This window comes from Mesoplodon densirostris, chromosome 2 (assembly GCF_025265405.1).
Source record: "Mesoplodon densirostris isolate mMesDen1 chromosome 2, mMesDen1 primary haplotype, whole genome shotgun sequence".
NCBI lineage: Eukaryota > Metazoa > Chordata > Mammalia > Artiodactyla > Ziphiidae > Mesoplodon > Mesoplodon densirostris.
In genome coordinates, this window is record NC_082662.1 from 97,972,085 (window position 1) to 97,994,611 (window position 22,527).

Genomic DNA, 22,527 nt, shown 5'->3' on the forward strand with positions numbered 1-22,527 from the left:
CATAGTGAACCATGGATAAAAAAAGAGACTTGACTAGTGAGTAATTTCAATTGAAATGGTATGATTCAAAGGCAAAGTTTTTTTTTTTTTTGCTTTGTTTTAAAAAAATTCTTCCCATATCTTTTCCAGAGTTTCCTCAATTGTTCGTGTGATTAGAGATGGAGAAGATCTATTAGAATACAAAATGCCTCTAGGATAGGACAAGCCCTTTTGGCCTTTAGAGAACCACTCTAGCTCCATTTCCTGCAGGAAGGTGTGTCCTCACCTGCACAGGAGTTCAAGATCAGCTGCGGAGAGAACTCAGTAGAGAAATGAATCCAGAAAGTCCTCTGGAAGGCTGCCAGAGTGAGCCAGCACACTGGGAAAGTCCTGGAAATGTGAAAGTTCTGCTTAGCAGAAATTCTTTATTTCACATCCAGACATACTACAGACTTCAGCACACCCACTTCATAAGCATTTCACCGACCCCAGCACTTGCCGTGTGGCCCTCTAGCCATTCAAGAGTTGGACACGTCCATTCCCAGAGAAGTCGAAATCAAGCCACCACATAGACACAAGACACACATAGACAGCACTCACCCAAGACGAACCTCCACCAGGACTTTGGCCGAGGTTGGATAGCAGCAGCTGCCAGGGCCACCTGTAGTAACAAACACCCTCAGCTCAAGTTAGGAGGAAGCTGAGCCGCTTGCAGCCCTCACCAAGCCAAAGCATCGTGTGATGAGACCTCTGTGTGTGAGTCTGGGAGAGCAGAGCTGTTGGCCTGTTGCTGGAAGGACTGTGGTCATGTTTTTGAATGAGCAAATATTTCAGATGGAGGGACAGCCAGGACCAGAGCCTCAAACGGTGGCAGAGTGACATAGGGAAGGACCATCAGTCTTGCTGGCTGTAGCCCCCACTTACACTCTAACTGCTTTTTTTTTTTTAATCTTTGGAGAGAAAAGGTAATGATATATAATATAAATCTGTTGTACCTAAAAAAATTTTGTCCTTCAAGTGCCAGTAACCTTATTAAAAGATAGTGCGAGTAGGACTTGTGTAACACATGTAACTAAAGTGTTTACTCCCCAGAAGCATAGCTGTGGAACTAAGAAAGTCTGTTGTTAGGAACAGCCATCAAACTCTGCCCAGAGGGAACTGGAGCATGGAATTAGGCTTGAGGTACACTAGGAGGGAGCAGCAAACTTCCTTTTCTATGTCTGCTTTCCCTTTCTGTGTAAGACTGATGAGAGGTACTCCCCAGAGCAACTGCACTTGAAAAGGACATAGACGAAGACACAGATCCCGAAAAATGGAATTTGCTGTATCAGAGAGCACACACAGAGGAGGGCCAAGTTTTAGTTCACTTTTGTTCCTAAATACCAGCGTCTGAACAGGAGTCGGACTAGGTGTATCGACATCAACTGGGGAACCCATTACTTAATATAGATTTCTGGGTACCACCCCTGGAGTTTCTAACCCAGCAGGTTTGGGACCAGGCCTGAGAATCTATATTTTTTTTTTTTTTTTGCTGTACGCGGGCCTCTCACTGCTGTGGCCTCTCCCGTTGCGGAGCACAGGCTCCGGACACACAGGCTCCGCGGCCATGGCTCGCGGGCCCAGCCGCTCCGCGGCATGTGGGATCCTCCGGGATCGGGGCACGAACCCGTGTCCCCTGCATCGGCAGGCGGACTCTCAACCACTGCGCCACCAGGGAAGCCCGAGAATCTATATTTTTAACAAACCCACCAAGTGGTTCTGACATGCAGCCAGGTTTGGGCACCTTAAAAGGCTTGCCTTGGTCAGTTCTTCCTTGAAGCAACATTTCAGTGATGGGACGCTGAGATGTGTTAAAAGATAAACTGAGGCATATTAAAAATTTTAAGAGTTTATTTGAGCAGAAATTGATTCAAATTCAGCAGCACCAAAACAGAAATGGTTAGGAGCACTCCACTGACAGGTGCTGGGGGCGGGTGTTGGTGGTGGTGGGGCTTTTATTGAGAAGAGGCAGAGCAAAGCAAGGATATTATTTGATTAGCTGTAAAGCTATGGCCAATAGCTATAGAGCTATAGTGGTTGCCTTATTTGGGAAACCCTAGTTGGCTGTTTGTGATTGGTTGTCCTTAGATTTTGGTTTCCTAACCTCGAGACCCTTGCAGACTTAGGTTTTTGTTTGCTTACGAAAGTGGCTAAGGTCTGAGAACGACCTCAGTCTAATGGCCTCCTTGTTTAATTAACTTACAGAAGATAGAGGGCTGTGGCATGTGAGGAAAGATTGGTGAGAAGATCTGGAGGGTTCAGAGTGGGTCCATGCCCTGTGAGGGCAACCATGAACTGAGGCAGCGTTCTGGGCTGTGGTTCAGAGCCCATGTGAGACTGCGTGCTGAGCCCGGTTGCTGGCGGGGTGTGCCCTCTGAAAAGAGTTGTGTCCATGGCTGACTGGAACAGCCAAAGAGCTGAGGGCAAAGGCCAAATGGAAGGCCAGGATCCCTGGTTCTAGGACACTAGAGGGCTGGGACCAGTACGCTCATACCCTATAAATACCAGAACACAGAAAATGAAATGGCTTGTCTACTTAGCTAGGCATCTTCAGAATTCCACAGAAGACAGTGTGGTCCCCACTGGGTGAACATAAAATCAAAACATGGACGTAGCACATACTACATGCTTCTAAGTGCTTTTCACATACTCATTTCGTTCTCATAAAAACCCTGTGAGCTAGATAATAATATTATTCCTTTATACATATAACAAAAATGAGACCCAGGAAGGTCAAGGAATTCATCCATGTTCTCACAGCTAACCAGTTGAAACACAAATTATCAGGGGGCCATTGATCAGACCTGCTAATCCATGATATTTTTATGGAAAATATTTCTCTGGGTTATCATGATTAAGTGATAAATTATTAGAGAAGACGACCTGGGAATAGGATGGTGAGAGAGTGATCTGCCCTAACTCAAGAGCTTTTACATTCAGCCCTCAATCATTGTAGCTGCTTATCAACTCTACAAATTATGCAAAGCAGATTTTTCATCTCTGACCAGCGTTGGTGGATTTTACCTTCCATTCCGCTGTGTCGTGTTCAGGGAATTCAAATTCCTTGTTCAATCTGTTTAGGCAAACCAACTAAAGGAGACTAGAGAGACAGCTCAGGGAGGTTATGTGAAACTAGGGGAGCAAGTGAGGTTAGGCAATGTGGTACGATGGAAAGGGCAATGGTTTTGGAGCCATCTTGAGGTCTTACATGATTTAACTTCTCTGAATCTGTTTTCACATCTGTAAAATGGCAATAAAGATTATCATCTTGTTGGGTTGTTGTGAAGTTTGAGATATTATACTCATATTCAACAAATAAATGCAATGACACTGGAGTATTTCAAGTCACAGTACTAATTAGAGGCAAAGCCAGGGTTTGTGGACCCATGTCTATATGCTGCTAACACCCACATTTGCTCCACTATTTCACACTGCCACCTTGGAATCTGGCCTTCAGGGGCATGAGTCACAGCTATACCCCATGTGACCCAAGTCAAACTTCCAACCCAGAAGGGCCTTTCTATGTTATTCCATGGCACCTGGTCATTCTCCTCAAGGGTAGAGGATGGAGGCACTTCCACCCACATCACTCTTCTGTCTTGGTTTAACCCTCTAGGGCAAAGAGCTCCATTTTGGAAGGGTGAGTCTGTACTTTGTCTTTTTCTTATCCCTGGGGCCTCAACCCGGGTATACTAAGTAAAATCTGATTTAAAATTGAAAAGGGAGAGGAATGTAATGTGTGCATTTGTTTAAAATTCTGACCACCTAAGTGCATTCAAAATACGGTTGAAAGAGGCCAGAGCTCCAGCTTGGCCCATACAAGACTTGCATGGAAAAACCATTCATGCCATAGGTTTTGCTTGAACCCATTTTATGGCTGTTTTTATTCTCCATTCTCCTTCTCTCTCCTAAAAAGCTAAAAAGCAAAAATTGCCAGTTATCCCACAGACTGCCCTATTGCTTTCTGTGTAGCTCAAGACTGATTTCTCGTTTCCACTGCACCACTAGCTGTGCATCCTTGGCAAGTTACTTAACTTCACTAAGCCTTAGGTTCCTTGTCTGTAAGGGCTGCTTTGAGGATCAATGAGATAATCCACTTAGCGTGGTGCCTGGCATATAGTAAGCCCTCAGTAAATGTTAGCCATTGTTATTACTAGTAGTGACTAACCATTTGCATTTCCCTATGTGACCGATTTGAACCAGTGGTTCTTTGCAAATGGGTGTGGGAAAGTCTACTTTCCACGAGTATACGATGGTTATGTTACAGTTGGCGGGGGCGGTTCTCAGCAACTAAACTCTTTTAATTCATGATTGACCTCTTGTTTTTTGTTTTTATCACACAGCTTGCGGCATCTTAGTTCCAGGACCAGGGATTGAACCCACCCCCTCAGCAGTGACAGCGGGGAGTCCTAACCACTGGACCGCCCGGGAATTCCCCTATGATTGCTTTGATTTCAAGTCTCAAAATAACCATCTCAGGTGGGCTTCTCTGGTGGCGCAGTGGTTAAGAATCCGCCTGCCAATGCTAGGGGACACGGGTTCGAGCCCTGGTCCGGAAAGATCCCACATGCTGCGGAGCAGCTAAGCTCGTGGGCCACAACTACTCAGCCTGTGAGCCACAACTACTGAGCTCGTGTGCCACAACTACTGAAGCCCGCGTACCGCAGCAAGAGAAGCCACTGCAATGAGAAGCCCGCGCAACTCAACGGAGACCCAGTGCAGCCAAAAATAAATAAAATTTAAAAAAAAAAACTTCTACCTATATAAAAAAAAAAAAGAACCATCTCAGGAAACAGACCTCTGCTTAAACTTTCTAAGTCTGAGCTCCAATCACATCCTTTGTGAATCAGCAATAATTCCCTTCTTTTAAATCCTAAAGCATTGATAGCCCCTCCCACATGAATTTATGTATGTTGAATAATTATTATTTTATTGGTTCATTTATGTATATTGTAACCATTAAGGCATTCGCTACTTCAACCAGTTTTTGACTACCTTCGGCATGCCAGGAATTGAGCTAATTAGATTTTAAATTCTCCATTAGTGGGTCTCCTTTCTTTGACTTTCCTGAAAGTCCTGCAGAGTTCTGGTCACAGTGGACGGCACCTCATAGTTCTACACAATGATTATGTCCTTGAAAAATGAATAAAATAAACTTTTTGGAGGCTAAATTTTCTATTCGGTAGCTGACTGAGTGAAGAGTCTATTACAAACCGCTTCGCAAAGTGAAGAACTCTTTTGTAAAGCGAAGGATCCCTTCCTTTTTCATGAATCGTATGCGTGAATTCGGGATTTCTTAAGATGGTATTAGCTCACAATCCGTCGGTACGCTTTCGCTTTCTGACGTCCCAGGACGTCGAAATTCGGTTGACAGCCTCCCGCTAGAGGGCGCGCAACTGCCCACGGAGAGTCCACCCGCACTGCGCAGCCTCAGTCCAGGAGTGGGCGGGAATCCCCTTACGGACGTCCGTGACGTCACCGGAGGGCGCGGCCCGTGCGTGTGGGCGGGGCCTTCCCCTCAGCGACTGGCGGGGCCCGGCGAACCGCCTTTAACAGCTGAAGTGCGTTGCGAGTGGGAGGCGGCGGCTGGTCCTCAGCGGTGTTTGGGAAGATGGCGCCTCCGGTAACGGACCGGGGGCTGAAGAGCATCGTGTGGCAGAGTGAGTGCGGTGGGGCAGGGGCTGAGAGAGGGAAGGCCAGGAGGCCGCGGCGCCGGGCCCTGCTTTCCTGCCCCAGACCAGCAGTCTCTTGGGGAGCCGCCACGGGCACTCGTTGCTTTGGCTCCCACGTCCATGTTAGCACTTCTTCCTGCTTTCCTTCCCAGCCCTCGTTCTGGCAGCACCAACGATGGGCGGGGTGCGGGAGGACGCGGCCTTCACGCAGGCGTCCGGCACCCTCTGCGCTGGGCTTGGCCGGGCTCTGGACCCGAAACCCCGCCCTGCGTGAGCGGCCCCGGGCCCGGCTTTTCCGCCCGCGGCCCCTGCGCGGTTCCTCGCTTGCGCTGCCTCCGGGGCCCCACCAGTCGGCGATATCTCTCCACCCGAGACAGTCTGAGCGCTGTTTCTCTATCCCGCCCCTCCCCTTCTCCCCACGCTTGAGTTTTCCAAGACTGCTTACTCTGCTTATTCGTCTTAGTATCAGCGAGAGTTTTACTAACCGTACTTTACAATGCTTGTCCTTTAAAAAAACAAAAAGAAAACCTCACTGTTAAACAGACCCTTCTTCCCTTCTAGAAGAACCCACTTTCTAAAGAATTCTTGAGAAGGGACCATCGGAATGATTAAATCTCGGGGCAGATCTGCACCTTCACCTCCTCCTTTCCACTCTCGGAGCCACTCCCTTCTGCTAGGACTGTATTATAATACTTATTGGTTACTGATATTCTGCCATTGTGCTGTATCATCTACGACTTTCATAAATATCACTCCACACCTAGGTCTGCCCCCTTAGAGAAGGAATGAAACCGCCAAACAGGAAGAACCATCACTGTTTGGCATTACTGGGCTCAAAGTAATTATGGTCTAGTAGTGGAAAGGGGTAACATCTAATTAGTATTTCTGGCTCCAGCTTGTTGAGCAAGGAACAGAAATAGTGACTGAGTTAACAAAATTATGGGAGTCACAGAGTTCCTGTGTAAAATTAAAACTCCAAATCGGTAACTGGCATACTGCTTAACATACTAAAAACAAGGGTATAAATAGAAGGGGGAAAAAAAGTTATGAAAATATTTTTTTAATTGGATAATTATAAGGTTAGCATTTTGTTTTTCAGAATTTACATGGGTCCCTTTTAAGGTTTGGTAATGTTTTAAAATCACAGTGGCATTTAAATACATTTATATGAAAATGGATAATGAATTGTGTTGTATAATTTCCAAGATGGTCCTTAACATCAGCATTTATCAGAAAAAAAAGGTTAATGATAGTAACCTCGGTATTGATAGCATGGGAACTAGGCAAGAGGGAGCGTTTACAGGTAACAAAATTTCCGTCTTGTGCTGTTAACTTGAGGTAGCACCGGGATACCTACATGGAGCGTAAGAAAAAGAAGAGGGGACACTGAATGGAAGGAAGTGTTATACAGATTAAAAAAAATAGTTCTTCGAATTTTTGTGGAAATAGAAACATAACTAAAAGATAAGATGATATTCCTTCAACCCTTAGTTTAATTAGAGAGAGAAAGAGGAGTGGGAGCCTCCGAGTTCTGTTAGCAAAAGGTGAGAAAGTCTGAAAGAAATGATGGAGGAATCTCCTCAGGGAGAATCATATATTTGGGAAAAGGTTTTGCTAGGTTGAAGGTAGTATAGTTAGGTCAGGTTAGAAAGATAAATAACGTAACCTTCAATTTACCTGTAAAGTAGGGAGAAGGGAATTAATATTTTTTGAACATAACTCTGTGCCAGGCACTATTCTTTACAAATATCAAAACTACAAGAGTTATTATCTCTTTAACAGATGTTAAAGCTGATACACCTGTTATCATAGCCGCATAATTCTTAATAGACAAAAAGTCAAAAACAACCCAAATGTCCATGGACTGGTGAATGGATAAATAACATGTGGTTATGTCCATACAATGGGATATTATTGGGCAATAAAAAAGAAGGAAGTACTGAAACATGCTACAGTATTGATGATCCTTGGAAACATTATGCCAAATGAAAAGAAGCCAGTTGAAAAGAACCACATATTGTATGACTCCATTCATATTAAATGTCCAGAATAGGCAAATCTATAGAGATCAGTAGAAAATAGATTCGTGTTTTTTTTCTTTTTAACTTATTTTATTTTTGGCTGCGTTGTGTCTTCATTGCTGTGTGTGGGCTTTCTCTAGTTGCAGTGAGCGGGGGTAGTCTTGGTTGCCATGGGAGGGCTTCTTGTTGCAGTGGCTCCTCTTGTTGCGGAACACGGGCTCTAGGCGCACGGGCTTCAGTAGTTGTGGTGCGTGGGCTCAGTAGTTGTGACACACGGGTCTAGTTGCTGCGCAGCATGTGGGATCTTCCCGGACCAGGGCTCAAACCCGTGTCCCCTGCATTGGCATGCGGATTCTTAACCACTGCACCACCAGGGAAGCCCTCTTCTAGAGCTTTAAATTCCAAACAGGCCCTGGCAGAATGCAATGGATAATAATGCTTGTGAAAAGTAAACAGTGGGGAAAAGAAAGCAGTAGATCAGTTTTGTAATTTTCCCCCATTATTCAATAAATATTATTGAATTCCTATGGAAATACAGCAATAGAAGGCAGAAAAGTTCCCAGCCTTCATGAATCTTGCATTCAAGTGGGGAATAATAGAAAATAAGTATGTAAACAAAGAATAAACATGATTATTTCAGTCTGTGATATCTATATATAGAAAGGGACTGTTCTAGGTAGGTGGATCAGGAAAAGTTTCTCTGAGTAGGTGACATTTGAGCTGAGGCCTAAAACATGAGAAGGAATCAGCCTTTAGGGACCACATTAAAACCCCTTTTAAAAATTTAATATTTGAATGCAAAGGGATACATTTATTTACAAAACTAATTCCCATACTTAAAATCAGTAAAAGTTTCTAGTGCTTGGTATTGCTCATTTGCCACTTTTTGCTACGGGGGGGAATGGTCATAAGAATATCACTGATAAAAGATTTTAAATAAAAATTGATGAACTTTATTTGAAAAACACACAGCAAAACAATAATAATTAAATCGACCATAAAGCAAGTTGAAGCCACCTATGACATTTTTTTCCTTATTCAGTATAGCCTATTTTCTTTCTTGTCTATAAACAACAGTCTAATGTCTAATTCACCTTGTATATTTTAGAGGAAATGTTAGAGAAAATGAACCTAGTAAAATTACAAATAAAAGTAATCAGAATGTATTCATCTGAGCCAATTCTTTGCACATTAAATCATAAGCTTTTTGGGGTTTTTTCACATTTTTCTTCTAGTCCTTATATAGCTTCAGATATATTTTTTATTATTTGTCATTTTGTGACTTCCTTTTTTTAAACAGTTAACATAACTTTTCCCTCCTCCTTCGAAATCTTTGTAATTAACAATTTTAATCATTCTTAAATACCTTGATGTGGCAAAAAACTTTGATAACAGAAAAGATTGTAAAATAAAATTAATCTTCATCCCTACCCAGACCCCAGACTCCTTTTCCAGAGACAACCACTCAGATTTCTTATAAATTCCTTGAGAACTTATTTATGCCAATATAGGCATGTATAAAATATATTTTTTTGTTTTTTGTTTTAATCAATTATCTTTGTTTTATGTCTTTTTTCATTCTGGTCACTTCTTTAAGTTTATCTTGTTGAGCAAAATTCTCTTCTTTTACTTTTTGGATATTTGCAGAGTCATGTATTCTTTTAAATCAGTATTTATTGACTACCCTGTGCCGCCCACTATTCTAGGTGCATATACTCCTTGACCTCCTGGAGTTTACAATTCAGTGGGAGGAGACAGGTACATAGGTACTAAGTGCTATATTAGCAGCATGAAGAAGTTTCATGGGAGAAGAGAAGAAAAAGGAATTATTTCCTCTCTGCGAGTGGATCAGGGGAGACTCCAAATAGGAGGTAACAGTGAAAGGTAGTAGGATTTTACCAGACAGCGAAATCTGAGCCAAGACCCAAAGATGTGAAAGTATGTGATTGTTTATGGAAGAGGGAATAATTCCTTTTGTTTTAGTACAGAGTATTTGTTGCAAGAAATAGGGGGATGAACACTAAAAGGTAGGTTGGAGCTAAATGTTCAGACATGCTGTAGCAGTGGTGAGCTACTAAAGCTGAAAGGGTTTTTTTCCTCCTTCTCAAACAGCAGTCATCAGCATTTTGGGGACTTACTAGAACAGTGCTGAAAGAAAGTCATTTTCTTGTTCCTAAAGTTTTCATTAAGTATAATGCTAGTGTAAAGTGCACTAATGCTAAATGTGCAGATGGATACATTTAAAAAAAAAATTTTTTTATTGGGGTATAGTTGATTTACAATACTGTGTTAGTTTCAGGCGTACAGCAAACTGAATCAGTTATACGTATACGTATATACACTCTTTTTTTTTAGATTCTTTTCCCATATAGGACATTACAGAGTATTGAGTAGAGTTCCCTGTGCTATACAGTAGGTCCTTATTAGTTAGTTATTAGTCCTTATTTATTTTTGGCTGCATTGGATCTTTGTTGCTGCACACGGGCTTTCTCTAATTGTGGCGAGTAGGGGCTACTCTTTGTTGTGGTGCGCGGGCTTCTCATTGTGGTGGCTTCTCTTGTGGAGCACAGGCTCTAGGCGCGCAGGCTTCAGTAGTTGTGGCTCACGGGCTCTAGAACACAGGCTCAGTAGTTGTGGCACACGGGCTTAGTTGCTCCACGGCGTGTGGGATCTTCCCGGACCAGGGCTCAAACCCGTATCCCCTGCATTGGCAGGCAGATTCTTAACCACTGCGCCACCAGGGAAGTCCCAGATGGATAAATTTTTATTCATGTAACTACCACCTAGATTGAGGTATGGAATGTTTCCAAGCACCCCGTAACTCTTCCAAGGCCAAATTCCACCCTTTACCCCAGAGTAACTACTGTTCTGACTTACATTGCCATCAAGCAATTTTATAGTGGTGGCTTTTTACCTTTACACCCTTATGTTTAAGAGAGGAACACTTCAGGCTGTTTGTTGGTTTTCTTTTTTTATTTTATTTTATTTTATTTTATTTTTTATTTTTTTATTAGTTTCTGCTTTATAACAAAGTGAATCAGTCATACATATACATCTGTTCCCACATCCCTTCCCTCATGCATCTCCCTCCCTCCCACCCTCCCCATCCCACCCCTCCAGGCGGTCACAAAGCACTGAGCTGATCTCCCTGTGCTCTGTGGCTGCTTCCCACTATCTATCTACCTTACGTTTGGTAGTATATATGTCCATGCCTCTCTTTCGTTTTGTCACAGCTTACCGTTCCCCCTCCCCATATCCTCAAGTCCATTCTCAAGTAGGTCTGTGTCTTTATTCCCGTTGTACCCCTAGGTTCTTCATGACATTTTTTTTAAAATTCCATATATATGTGTTAGCATACGGTATTTATCTTTCTCTTTCTGACTTACTTCCTCTGTATGACAGACTCTAGGTTTTCTTTAAAATATTTATTTATTTGACCGTGCCGGGTCTTGGTTGCGGCACTCAGGGTCTTTGTTGCCACATGCGGGATCTTTTTTAGTTGCGTCATGTGGGATCTAGTTCCCTGACCAGGGATGGAACCCAGGCCCCCTGCATTGGGAGCATGGATTCTTAACCACTGGACCACAAGGGAAGTCCCCCTTCAGACTTCTAATTGTAAAGTATTTGCTTGAAGAATAAATATAGAATTTACTAAATTTCTACCTAGAAATAATTGCTTTAATATTTGCCTTTGTATATATTTAGGTGGTCTTATACTAGTCCTCAGTTTTCATGTTGTTCATATTGTTTCATAAATTTTTTTTAAACATTTTTTTGATGTAGACCATCTTTTTTAAAGTCCTTACTGAATTTGTTACAGTATTGCTTCTGTTTTATGTTTTTTGTTTTTTTGGCACGAGGCATGTGGGATCTTAGCTCCCCAACCAGGCATCGAACCCGCACCCCCTGCATTGGAAGGCAAATTTTTAACCACTGGATCACCAGGGAAGTCCCATTTCATAAAATTTTTAAACAATAAACCTTGAAAGCCCTAAGTGGTCTTTCCCATGAACGGGTCAATCTGTTTTTTGTTTTTTGTTTTTAATTTATTTATTTTATTTATTTTTATTTTTGGCTGAGTTGGGTGTTCGTTGCTGTGCGCAGGCTTTCTCTAGTTGTGGCGAGTGGAGGCTACTCTTCGTTGCGGTGCTCAGGCTTCTTATTGCAGTGTCTTTTCTTGTTGCGGAGCTTGGGCTCTAGGCGTGCGGGCTTCAGTAGTTGTGGCTCGTGTGGGGTCTAGAGTGCAGGCTCTAGGTGTGGGGGCTTCAGTAGTTGCGGCTCATGGGCTCTAGAGCGCAGGCTCAGTAGTTGTGGCGCACGGTCTTAGTTGCTCCGTGGCATGTGGGATCTTCCCGGACCAGGGCTCAAACATGTGTCCCCTGCATTGGCAAGTGGATTCTTAACCACTGCACTACCAAGGAAGCGCAGGTCAATCTGTTTTTATTCAACTAGTAATGAGTATTACTTTTACCTCTGCCCCAGGCCCCTGGGATTACCTTTATAAAGATTCTTACCTGTTCATTTCCTGTTTTCCAGGCAAATCAGTTTTTCTTGCGTATTTATCAGGTTTATTAGTTTCTCTGTGATTAAAGATAGTTGTACAAGTATACCTTGGCATTGCTGATGCTATACACTACTTTGTTAGTTCTCCTTTTATTTTTCCTTTCAGTGTTTTCACATCCTCTTTGGTGTTACAGTTTTAAATACATTTCCTTTTATATATAGGAGAGACAGAAGGAGCAAAGATAGAGTAATTGGTATTAATAGGTCATTAATTGGGTACCATCTGGACTGGTGGAAGATTAATTTAGAGATTAGTTGGAGGCCAGTTGATGGAGGGTGTTGAATAATAAGAGTCTAGATTTTATTCTGTAGGTAACAGTGAGCATTTGAGAGAATTTTGAGGTGGGTATTGATATAACAGGGCTGTTCTTCAGGAAGATGACTCTGACAACAGTGTGGAAAATGGATTGGAAAAGGTAAAGGGGTTGGAGGTAGAAAGCAGGAAATCCAAACAGGAGATTATTGCAGTAGTTCAGTGAGAGATGATGAGAATCAAGGCAATGCTGGTGACAGCGGCAGTCATCAGAAAAAACAATCAGTACAGCCTAATGATTAGAAAATGGAGGAAAGAGGAAATAGCTGAAGACTATGACTAAGAAGATGACAATAAAACTCATAGAAATGGAGAAGTCGAGCAGTTTTTAGGGCATTTAATCTCAATTTGAGTCACATAGGTGCTTAAACCTGTATTGTGTAATGGAAAGAAGTCCAAGGAGAGATGAGGATTTGTGGAAAATTGAAGGATTCCTGGGGGTTAGGGGGAAATAGGGAGAAGTTGGTCAAAGTACAAACTTCCAGTTAGAAGATGAGTAAGTTCTGGGGATCTAATGCACAGCATTGTGATTATAGATAACAGTACTGTACTATATAATTGCAAGTTGCTAAGAGAGTAGATCTTAAATGTTCTCACCCCAAAAAAGAAATGGTAATTATGTGAGGTGATGGAGGTGTAAACTAACACTACAGAGGTAATTATATTGCAGTATATGTGTATCAGATCAACACATTGTATACCTTAAAGTTACAAAATGTTATATGTTAATTAGATCTCAATAAAGTTGGGGGAAAAATTAAAGGACAGATCTGTTAGAGGATACTTTGATGATGAGTATGGTCTCTGAGGAAGAGTATAGAGCAAGCAGAGCAAAAGTAAGAGAATTCAATCTTGGGATGTATCCATATTTAGGGTACAAGAGAAATGGATTATAAGGTTAAATAATTCTCATTAATAATTAGAGGAAATACCTTTTTAGTTCTGTCATATTAGTTGATGTGATTTCCTTTGACTCCTCCAAACACATTTTACCTGTAACCACATCACTTTTCATGGATGCCTCTAAGCTCTGTCCACAAAACTAGTTATCTCTTTATCATTTTTGAGATGCTAACACTGACTGGCTTGGTATCCTCAGATTCTAAGGTATCCTCAGATTCTAGTTAGAAATAACGGCAAGCCACATATGTTACTTAAAGTTTTCTGATAGCCAAATCAAAAAAAAAGGTAAAAAGAAACATGAAATTAATTTTTAAAATATATTTTGTTTAACTTGATCTATCCAAAATGTTATCATTGAAACATGTAATCAACATACAAAATGATACTTTAAATTTCTTTTTGTACTAAGTCTTTGAAATCTGGTGTGTATTTTATACTTGGAGGACATCCCAGTTCGGGCTAACCACATTTCAAGTGCTCAGTAGCCACATGTGACTAGTTTCTGCCATATATGACAGTGCAGTTTCTAAGGTGGTAAAGACTGGAATGAGTTCAGCTAGGGAGCTGTTCAGTCTGCTCCATCATAAATTCCATGAGCATTCATTTCTTAAGAGAAAGACATAAATTTGGCAAAAATTAGCAAAATGTCTTTGATTTTCAGCTTGTTTTAGGTATACAGGAATAAAGCAAGCTTAGAAAGGGAAGTACCATAATGTTTCAGTGCCTCAGTGCTACTTGAGAAAATCCTTCCTCTTTGCCTGTAGAATACCAGAATCCACTGCTTTAGGCTTAAATTATGGTTACTTCAGGCTTTTGCCATAAATCTTATATAACATCATAATCTTCCCAGCAAACATATATAAGCCTCTTAATATATCTTAACACTTCCACACTTTCTCAATCACAATAAAACCTTACAGATCACAATTCTTATGATGAGTATCAGTAACCCTTATTAAATACACCCTCTGCTTGGACATGTCATTTTTTAACATGGTGCCAAAAACTTGTTGGTAAATTTCCAAAAGCATTAACTTAAATATAAATTAAGAAATAGAAAAGTTTAAATGAATTATATAAGTATCTCATTATCAGGAATTAATGGGGCTTCCCTGGTGGTGCAGTGGTTAAGAATCTGCCCGCCAGTGCAGGGGACATAGGTTCGAGCCCTGGTCCAGGAAGATCCCACAGGCCGCAGAGCAACTAAGCCCATGCATCACAACTACTGAGCCCGTGCTCCACAACAAGAAGCCAACGCAATGAGAAGCCCATGCACTGCAACGAAGAGTAACCCCAGCTCGCCGCAACTAGAGAAAGCCCACATGCAGCAACAAAGACCCAACACAGCCAAAAATAAAAGTAAACAAAATAAATAAAATTTTAAAAAAGAATTAATGAAAAACAAGAGTTACTGTAATTTACATTTAATTGTATTTTATATGTCCACATTACTATAGTTTTCAAAATTAACTGAGAATTAATAAAACATTAAATGTGGGAAATTTTTATCTTACAAAGTAGAATAACAGGTATTTGTGTGAATTGCCTCTGTGTATTTTATTTAGTAATTTAAAATATATGTTTAGATTAATTTTGAAAATCATTGCAAGGAACGCATTAATAAATATTTACTGATTATAAATAAATTTTGAATATTTGTATCCTAATGCTGTGACACATTTTTGAAAATTGTAGTAAATCAGGAAGAAACTTACTTATCTAGTTTTGATTGTCAGATGTAATTTAGCAATGGGCCAGTTAGGGCTATTCTTGTGGGTTTTTTGTTTTTGTTTTGTCCAGGCCATGGTGGCATGTGGGATCTTAGTTCCCCAGCCAGGGATGGAACCTTGCCCCCTACAGTGGAAGTGCAGAGTCTTAACCACTGGACCACCAGGGAAGTCCCAGTTTCTTGTTTTCATCTTGTTTACTTAGGATTTAAGTAAATAGGAGAAACCAAGTCAGATAATACTTTCAGAAATATATTCCAGATATGTCTATATAATTAAATATGTTAGACTTTTAAAATTTTATTTATTTATTTATTTATTTTTGGCTGCATTGGGTCTTTGCTGCCGCGCTCAGGCTTTTCTCTATTTGCGTCGAGTGGGGGCTACTCTTCATTGTGGTGCGCAAGTTTCTCATTGTGGTGGCTTCTCTTGTTAAGGAGCACGAGCTTTAGGTGCACTGGCTTCAGTAGTTGCGGCTCATGGGCTCTAGAGCGCAGGCTCAGTAGTTGTGGCGCACGGGCTTAGTTGCTCCACGGCATGTGGGATCTTCCCAGACCAGGGCTCAAACCCGTGTCCCCTGCCATTGGCAGGTGGATTCTTAACCACTGCGCCACCAGGGAAGTCCCTAGCCTTTTTAATAATATTTTTATTCTCAAAGATTAAAATATATTAGAGTTTAAATGTACCATATAGGTTATGTATTAAAGAGAACTGGATTTTTACTTCGAGTTTAACAAGTGAATGTGCTTTTTATGTAGCTGAGCAATTCCAGTTGATATTTCCCCAGCCATCTTGGACCTTTTGAGTAATTATTCTGACTGTTGATTAAAATTCCTAAATAGTTCTCTTTTTCTTTGCAGAGATAAAAGCAACAGTGTTTGATGACTGCAAGAAAGAAGGCGAATGGAAGGTAGAATTTGCGTACTCACATAGAATTTGCATGAAGCTAGAAGCCTTTATTGAGGACTTCTATATATTTTACTTATGACACTTCTATAAAAGTATAGGGTCTAGAACCATACTGCTTGTGTTCACATCCTAGCTTTACCTCCTATTAGCTGTGGCTTCTTGAACAAATTACTTGACATCTCTGTGCCTCTGTTTCCTTATCGATAAAATGGGGATGGAAGTACCTCAGGGTAGTTGTAAATATTAAATGAATTAATCCGTGTAAAATGCTTAAAACGGTGCCTAGAACAATTATTATTCTACAAGTGGCATTTTATAATTTTAAGAAAATTTGATGTTAAACATAACATACATTTAAAATGAACAAGTTCTCTGCTTCAAAATGAAAATATTTCGATTTGCTTACTTACGTATAATATCATATGTCCATATATTGAGGAAATAAATTTCTAGGTCATGCAAGTTAAATGAATTGAGATAATTTTGCCCACTGTCCTAATATTTTAATTTTATGTTATAAAAAGTTTATAAGTTTGAATAGGTTTAATGCATTAAATTCTGTCTTTTGTGAATTCTTGGCAGTCAAATGCTGATAGTATTTCTTAATTTATATTCATTTTAAGATAATGCTTCTAGATGAATTTACCACTAAGCTTTTGGCATCGTGTTGCAAAATGACAGATCTTCTAGCAGAGGGTATAACTGGTAAGTGTTACAAATACTCATCATGAAAAACTTTTTTTATTATGATTGGGAGAGTTTGAAGTATTAATAAATTTTAGTAATTGTGTTTCTCAGGGGGTTATGTTTTATTTTTTTAGTAATTCTAGCCATAATAATTACACTGGACATTCTTTTCTTTGTGAATCTTCAGAATAACCTCTGTAAGGCAGAGTTTTTTCCCTCAGCTGAGACATATAATTAAGCACCCCTAACCAAGACTAAGTTGCCTTATTGAGTTTGTTCTTCAAATTTTTTACTCTTATGTATTTATTATAGTTTTGTATGCTGATGCACTAGGTTTACCTTAGTATTTTGATTAATGTTTGTGGTTTTCATGTATTGTTTTTAAATTAATAGTAAGATTTATGTCATAAAGTCAACTTTTGTACATATTTACAAGTGTATAAGTTTCTCTTTATTACCTAGAAGAGACTATTAATTGTAAATTTAAATCAGCTTTAGTGTGGGATTATGGAAAAAAATCACACTACCACAGTTGTTATCTTCCACTGGGCAGGATTGTGTTAATGAGATTTTAATTTCTCTTACATTTTGGGGAGAATACCAGTATCTTGTAACATTCATAATCATATCATCATCTATATAACTCATCATCCTTTAACTCATCTATTTAAATTTGCCTTCATAACAGCCCTTTAAAGACAGATATTAATACCCCGATTTGTAAAGTGAAAACTGGGACTCAAAGTCAAATATAATTCTTTTATATTTTGGATTCTAGTATAGTATCTGTATCCTCTGTCACTCCTAACTTGTGAGGTTCAAAAGTACACCCAGTATTCAAGAAAGCGTGAGCATTGTGTAGAATGAGAGGATTACCTAAAAAATTTAGCAATGTTTACTTTTTGATATTTATTAATAAAATAATCTTTTATTGTTGATTACATATTCAGTTTGTGGTCTTTATGACCTTCAGTAGAAAATTAAGCTCTGAACTAGAAATTAGAAGATTAAAGCCTTGAATTTTCTACTAACTAGATAGGTGTAATACTGATAAAGCCACTTAAGTTTTTTTACATTCCCAGAGGTCTCTCTGATGTGCAGTTAGAGAACCATTTGATAATATGTGTACAGCACTATGAAGCTACAGAACCCTTTTGCACTGTAAGGAGGTTTTATTGAATTTTTATAGACCATTGTTTCTTACTGTGTGTTCAGTGTTGATTGATATTGTTCAAGGAAAGGACTCTGTGGCCACGTTAGTTTGGGAAACAGCATTAAACAAAGCTAACCAGGTTTCTTTAGGACTTTTTGGATTTTTTTATATGCTAGCAGATAATGTGGATCCCCTGCAAATAGGTATAGCATTCAATTTTCTAAACTTATTTGACCACAGAAGCCTTTTTTGGGAAGTGTTATATAGGACTGTATATCCTGGAGCATATTGCTGTGGATTGTTCTCAATATCCTCCAGTCATCTAGATTTGCTCTGATTTAATCATAATCATATCTACTAACTTGAACATGTCACATTTTTTTGAGTTCCACATCAGCTCACCTGCACTGGCCGTTCAGTGATCAGACTTTCTGTCTGCATTCAGGTCATTTGTGAAAATATTCAGTGTGTCTTGGAACTTTTAAAAAACATGAGAAAAAAATACACCTGTGATGCTACCTCAGTGTCTCCACTAAAGTCAAGTAAAAACCTTTAAAAAAATAGACTGGGAATTAGATAATTCCTTTGTCACTATTATAGGAATAATCATAAAAACCTTTCCTTTTTTTATTGTTTAATAGATATCCACTTTTCAGTGAATTGAAGAAGTGGCACTTTCTGCTATTGATAACCAGACATTTCAGAATCTTTTCAAAGTCTGTGTTCTAAATCATATTACAACATTTTAACATGTACGTTACTCACCAAACATAATACATAGTATGTACAGCATAAGATGACTGTAAGACACTTTATTTTGGTCACTAAGCAATAAAAGTAAATTAATACAGATTTAACCATAATCTTTTAAAGGTGAAATTACAATTGTTGGGAGTGTAGATAAAAATAAAATTAACTATTTCCTCAGAAATCTTATTTGATATCCTCTCTAACAGAAGCTATGATAAACCTATACTATACTAGTATAAATTTAGGGATGAGAAAATGAATCATCGTATTTAAAAGAGAAGTCCAACAGTAGCCTTCCTTGCATGTCAGATTAATGTTTTAAATTCTTTCTAGGCCCTTTGCCAGCGTGAATCTTGAAAGATGGTTCTCTTGATTTGTAGAATGATACTTTAAGTTAGTATTGTTTTAATATAGCCTTCATAGTTAATTTGACAATTTAGGGCTTACTAGTTTTAAATTCACTTTGTTTTATATTAGTTGTTTATAAAGTTCTTAATTTCAATAATAAAAACATAATTGATTAAATTATGGTGATATTTCATTGTTGAAAAAATGATTTATATTAATGTGTGGTTTTAAAAGAAAAAGAGTTAATTGGCAATTTATTTAAAGAATGTTATAGCAGTTAAAAACTTAGACTCTGGAGTTGGACAGATGTGAGTTGGAATCCTGTCTCTTCTTTCTTACTGTGTAACTTGGATAAATTTCTTAACTTTTTTAAGCCTCAGTTACCTCATTTGTAAAATACATAAAGGATTATTATGAGGTTTAACAGATAATTCATGCTTAGCCTAATTTCTGATATTATATTTTCTATTATTATAGTAGAATATTTTTTAAAAGAAATACTTTTTTTTTTTTTGCAATAACGCGAGCCTCTCACTGTTGTGGCCTCTCCCGTTGCGGAGCAGAGGCTCAGGACGCGCAGGCCCAGCGGCCATGACTCACGGGCCCAGCCGTTCCACGGCATGTGGGATCTTCCCGGACCGGGGCACGAACCCGTGTCCCCTGCATCAGCAGGCGGACTCTCAACCACTGCGCCACCAGGGAAGCCCAAAGAAATACATATTTTAATTTTAAATGCATTTTCTTGGTTTCTTCATGGCATGTTGATTGCTTATGCTGGTAGACCTAACTATCAAATAGCTGCTTTATCTTTTTTTCTCATGATGAGCACTTAGCCCAGAGTTTAGGGAAGACACATTTTCAGAACTTTTTAATTTTTCAAATGAAGACAAAGAAAATGTTAAGCCCAGGATATACAATTGTGTTTGTATATTATTATAAATAAAGAAGTACAGTGAATTTCATTTAAAAATTGTTTCAAGTGTATAAATATTTGGTTATATAAAATGACTTTTTTTTTGGTTAGTTGTGGAGAATATTTATAAGAATCGAGAACCTGTCAGACAAATGAAGGCTCTTTATTTTATCTCTCCAACATCAAAGGTGAGTGTTTTGAATCTTTAAATATTATGTTCTTCAAAATTTTCACCATTGACATGATTTTCTCTTAGAAAATTCAAAGTAATAAAATGTCCTTTATTAGATGCTTAGGAGAGTCTCCCTGTGTTAGAAGATTGTTTCATTTGCATTCTTCTCAATGAGAATATTTAAGTGAAAGAATTCCTTTCTCCCCATCTATTAAAGCAGAATTTAATTATATAAAATGATAGAGTTTCTTTCAATAATTTGTACCCATGCAGTTTCTATTCAACCATAATTTTTAGGAGGATGGAAATGTATGTAAAAGAAATGGTCTTGGATTAATCTTTCATTTATCTTAGTGACTTCCCTATAGTATACATATATGTATGGGTGTACACACATATATGTATGTATATATGCATATATGTATGTATATATGTTTTTTTATGGGAAAGGAATTTCTTTATAATCTAACCATGATTTCATTCATACTTAAAGCCAAAACTTTAGAGCCATATAGAGTATCAAATTCCTTTATTCTGTATAGTATCTGAGAATGCATTTTCCAACACATCCTTTGGCTTATTCTTAGAATAAGAATGCTAATTTGGCAATTCCAATTTCATTTCTTCTAACTCTAGCAGAGCAGACAGTAGGGAAAAACCCAGATATTTACTATATGGTCTCTATATATTGGCTGCTGGTGGATTTTAATGACGTTTTATATCTTATCTGTAATATAATTTTATAAGATAAAATTCATGATCAGAAAAAATGAAAGAAGCACCATTTTCACCGACTAAATTGGCAGAGGGATTAAAAAAAAGTGTGTATATGTAGACATTTATTTATTTATCTATGTATCCTATTCTAGCTGTCAATACCCATTATCAATGGTTAATGGAGTAGAAACTACTATATACTGCTAGTGGGAGTATAGATTAATACAGCCTTTTTGGAAAATAATTTGCCATATCAAGAACCTTGAAACGTTCTGAATCTTGGAGTTTATTGTAAAAAAAAATCAAATAAATTGTCAAACTAAATTTCAAAAGCAGTAAAGATATCCAGATAAATTCTTAGCATAACAAATACTGGTATGAAAGACCATGTGGCCATTGAAAATGAGGTTTCTAGAAAATTTTAATGATCTATATAAATGTTCATTTTTAATGTTAGTGACAAAAGCAGGATACAAAATTATGTATTCAGTAAGGAATCAAAGGATTCAAAGAAAATGATACCTGAATGTGACTCCTTTATCTACCATAACCAACTCCAGTTTCTCTTCCTGTCCTGAATCCATTACCTCTTGGGTTCTATAGGCCTCTGGGTATATGTGAGGCCCTGGGCTCCTTGGGTATTTGTAGAGAAACTTGATGTGAGATTTCCTTCTTCACGGGCTGGGTGAGCACGTGGAGACCAGCATCAGAGAGTTCCCAAGCAAGGGTCATAAAATGACAGATTTCAGGAAGAGTTTGTGTATAAGAGATCTGTGAACCCTAGGGGAAAGGTCAGTTGGGTGGATTTTTGCTTTTATACCTACAGCCCTCAGGAGAAACTTCTTTGCTTTCCTCTTCGCCTTCCTCTTCTTATGGTACTGCCTCTATTTAGGATACTCCAACAACTAAACCTAAGCTTCAAGTGAGCTGACAAAGAGAAGCAACCACACATCTAAGTAGGTCAGGTGGCCAGAGAGAGACAGTTTAATAAGAATTAAAAAAAGGGCACATCTAGCAACATATAGGGGCTTGGAGGGAAGAATGATAACCAGAACAGAAAAATAGTACACTTAAGAAGGGTCTGGTGTAGCACATAAACTTTCCGAAGCTCAGAAGTTTATTTTCTCAGTTAAATAGTTAATTGAAGAGGATAATCACTATGGAAATTTGAATTAATAGTCTAAAAGATAAAAATGGAGTATCTCAAAGCAAAAAAAACAATCACTGAAATCACGAGGGGAAGGATAAGAGACTTGCGGGATAGATTCATGAGCTCTAACAGAAATATACTAGTTCTAGGAGTTGCAGGAGGAGAAAAAGGAACAGATGGATGAGACAGAATTAAATTGTTTGTTTTTCATTTTTGCTTTCAGGCTACTGTATCTTTAAAACTACCAGCATAGAGGCAAATACTATTAGACTATACTACCTGCGCTCCCTCCTCTTCGCAGTCTGCCAACCTTTGGCTTTTTCATTCTAATCCCCCTTGACAATTTTAGCTCCTAGCTCGCTGTCAGTCTGTTCAGCAGTTCTCCAGTCATAGTCTGGATGGTTTCATTTTCCCTGTAGATAATGCTTTCAGTACGTTCATTGACTTCTCAATTCCTTGATTTGTTATCTTCCAGTGGTCTTTGTCTTTTATGTTGCTTCAGCTTCTCAGT

The 22,527-nt window shown here is 38.9% G+C and overlaps 1 protein-coding gene across 1 annotated transcript in view; it reads left to right on the forward strand.

The window, feature by feature from the left end:
* The first annotated feature begins 5,531 nt into the window (after positions 1-5,531).
* STXBP3 (syntaxin binding protein 3) overlaps positions 5,532-22,527 on the forward strand; it is a 55,365-nt gene continuing 38,369 nt past the window's right edge. Inside the window, exons 1-4 of the mRNA XM_060090204.1 lie at positions 5,532-5,678; positions 16,078-16,127; positions 16,750-16,831; positions 20,089-20,165. Coding sequence (XP_059946187.1) covers positions 5,630-5,678; positions 16,078-16,127; positions 16,750-16,831; positions 20,089-20,165 — 258 coding nt within the window. The 5' untranslated portion in view covers positions 5,532-5,629. The remainder of the gene's footprint in view (positions 5,679-16,077; positions 16,128-16,749; positions 16,832-20,088; positions 20,166-22,527) is intronic.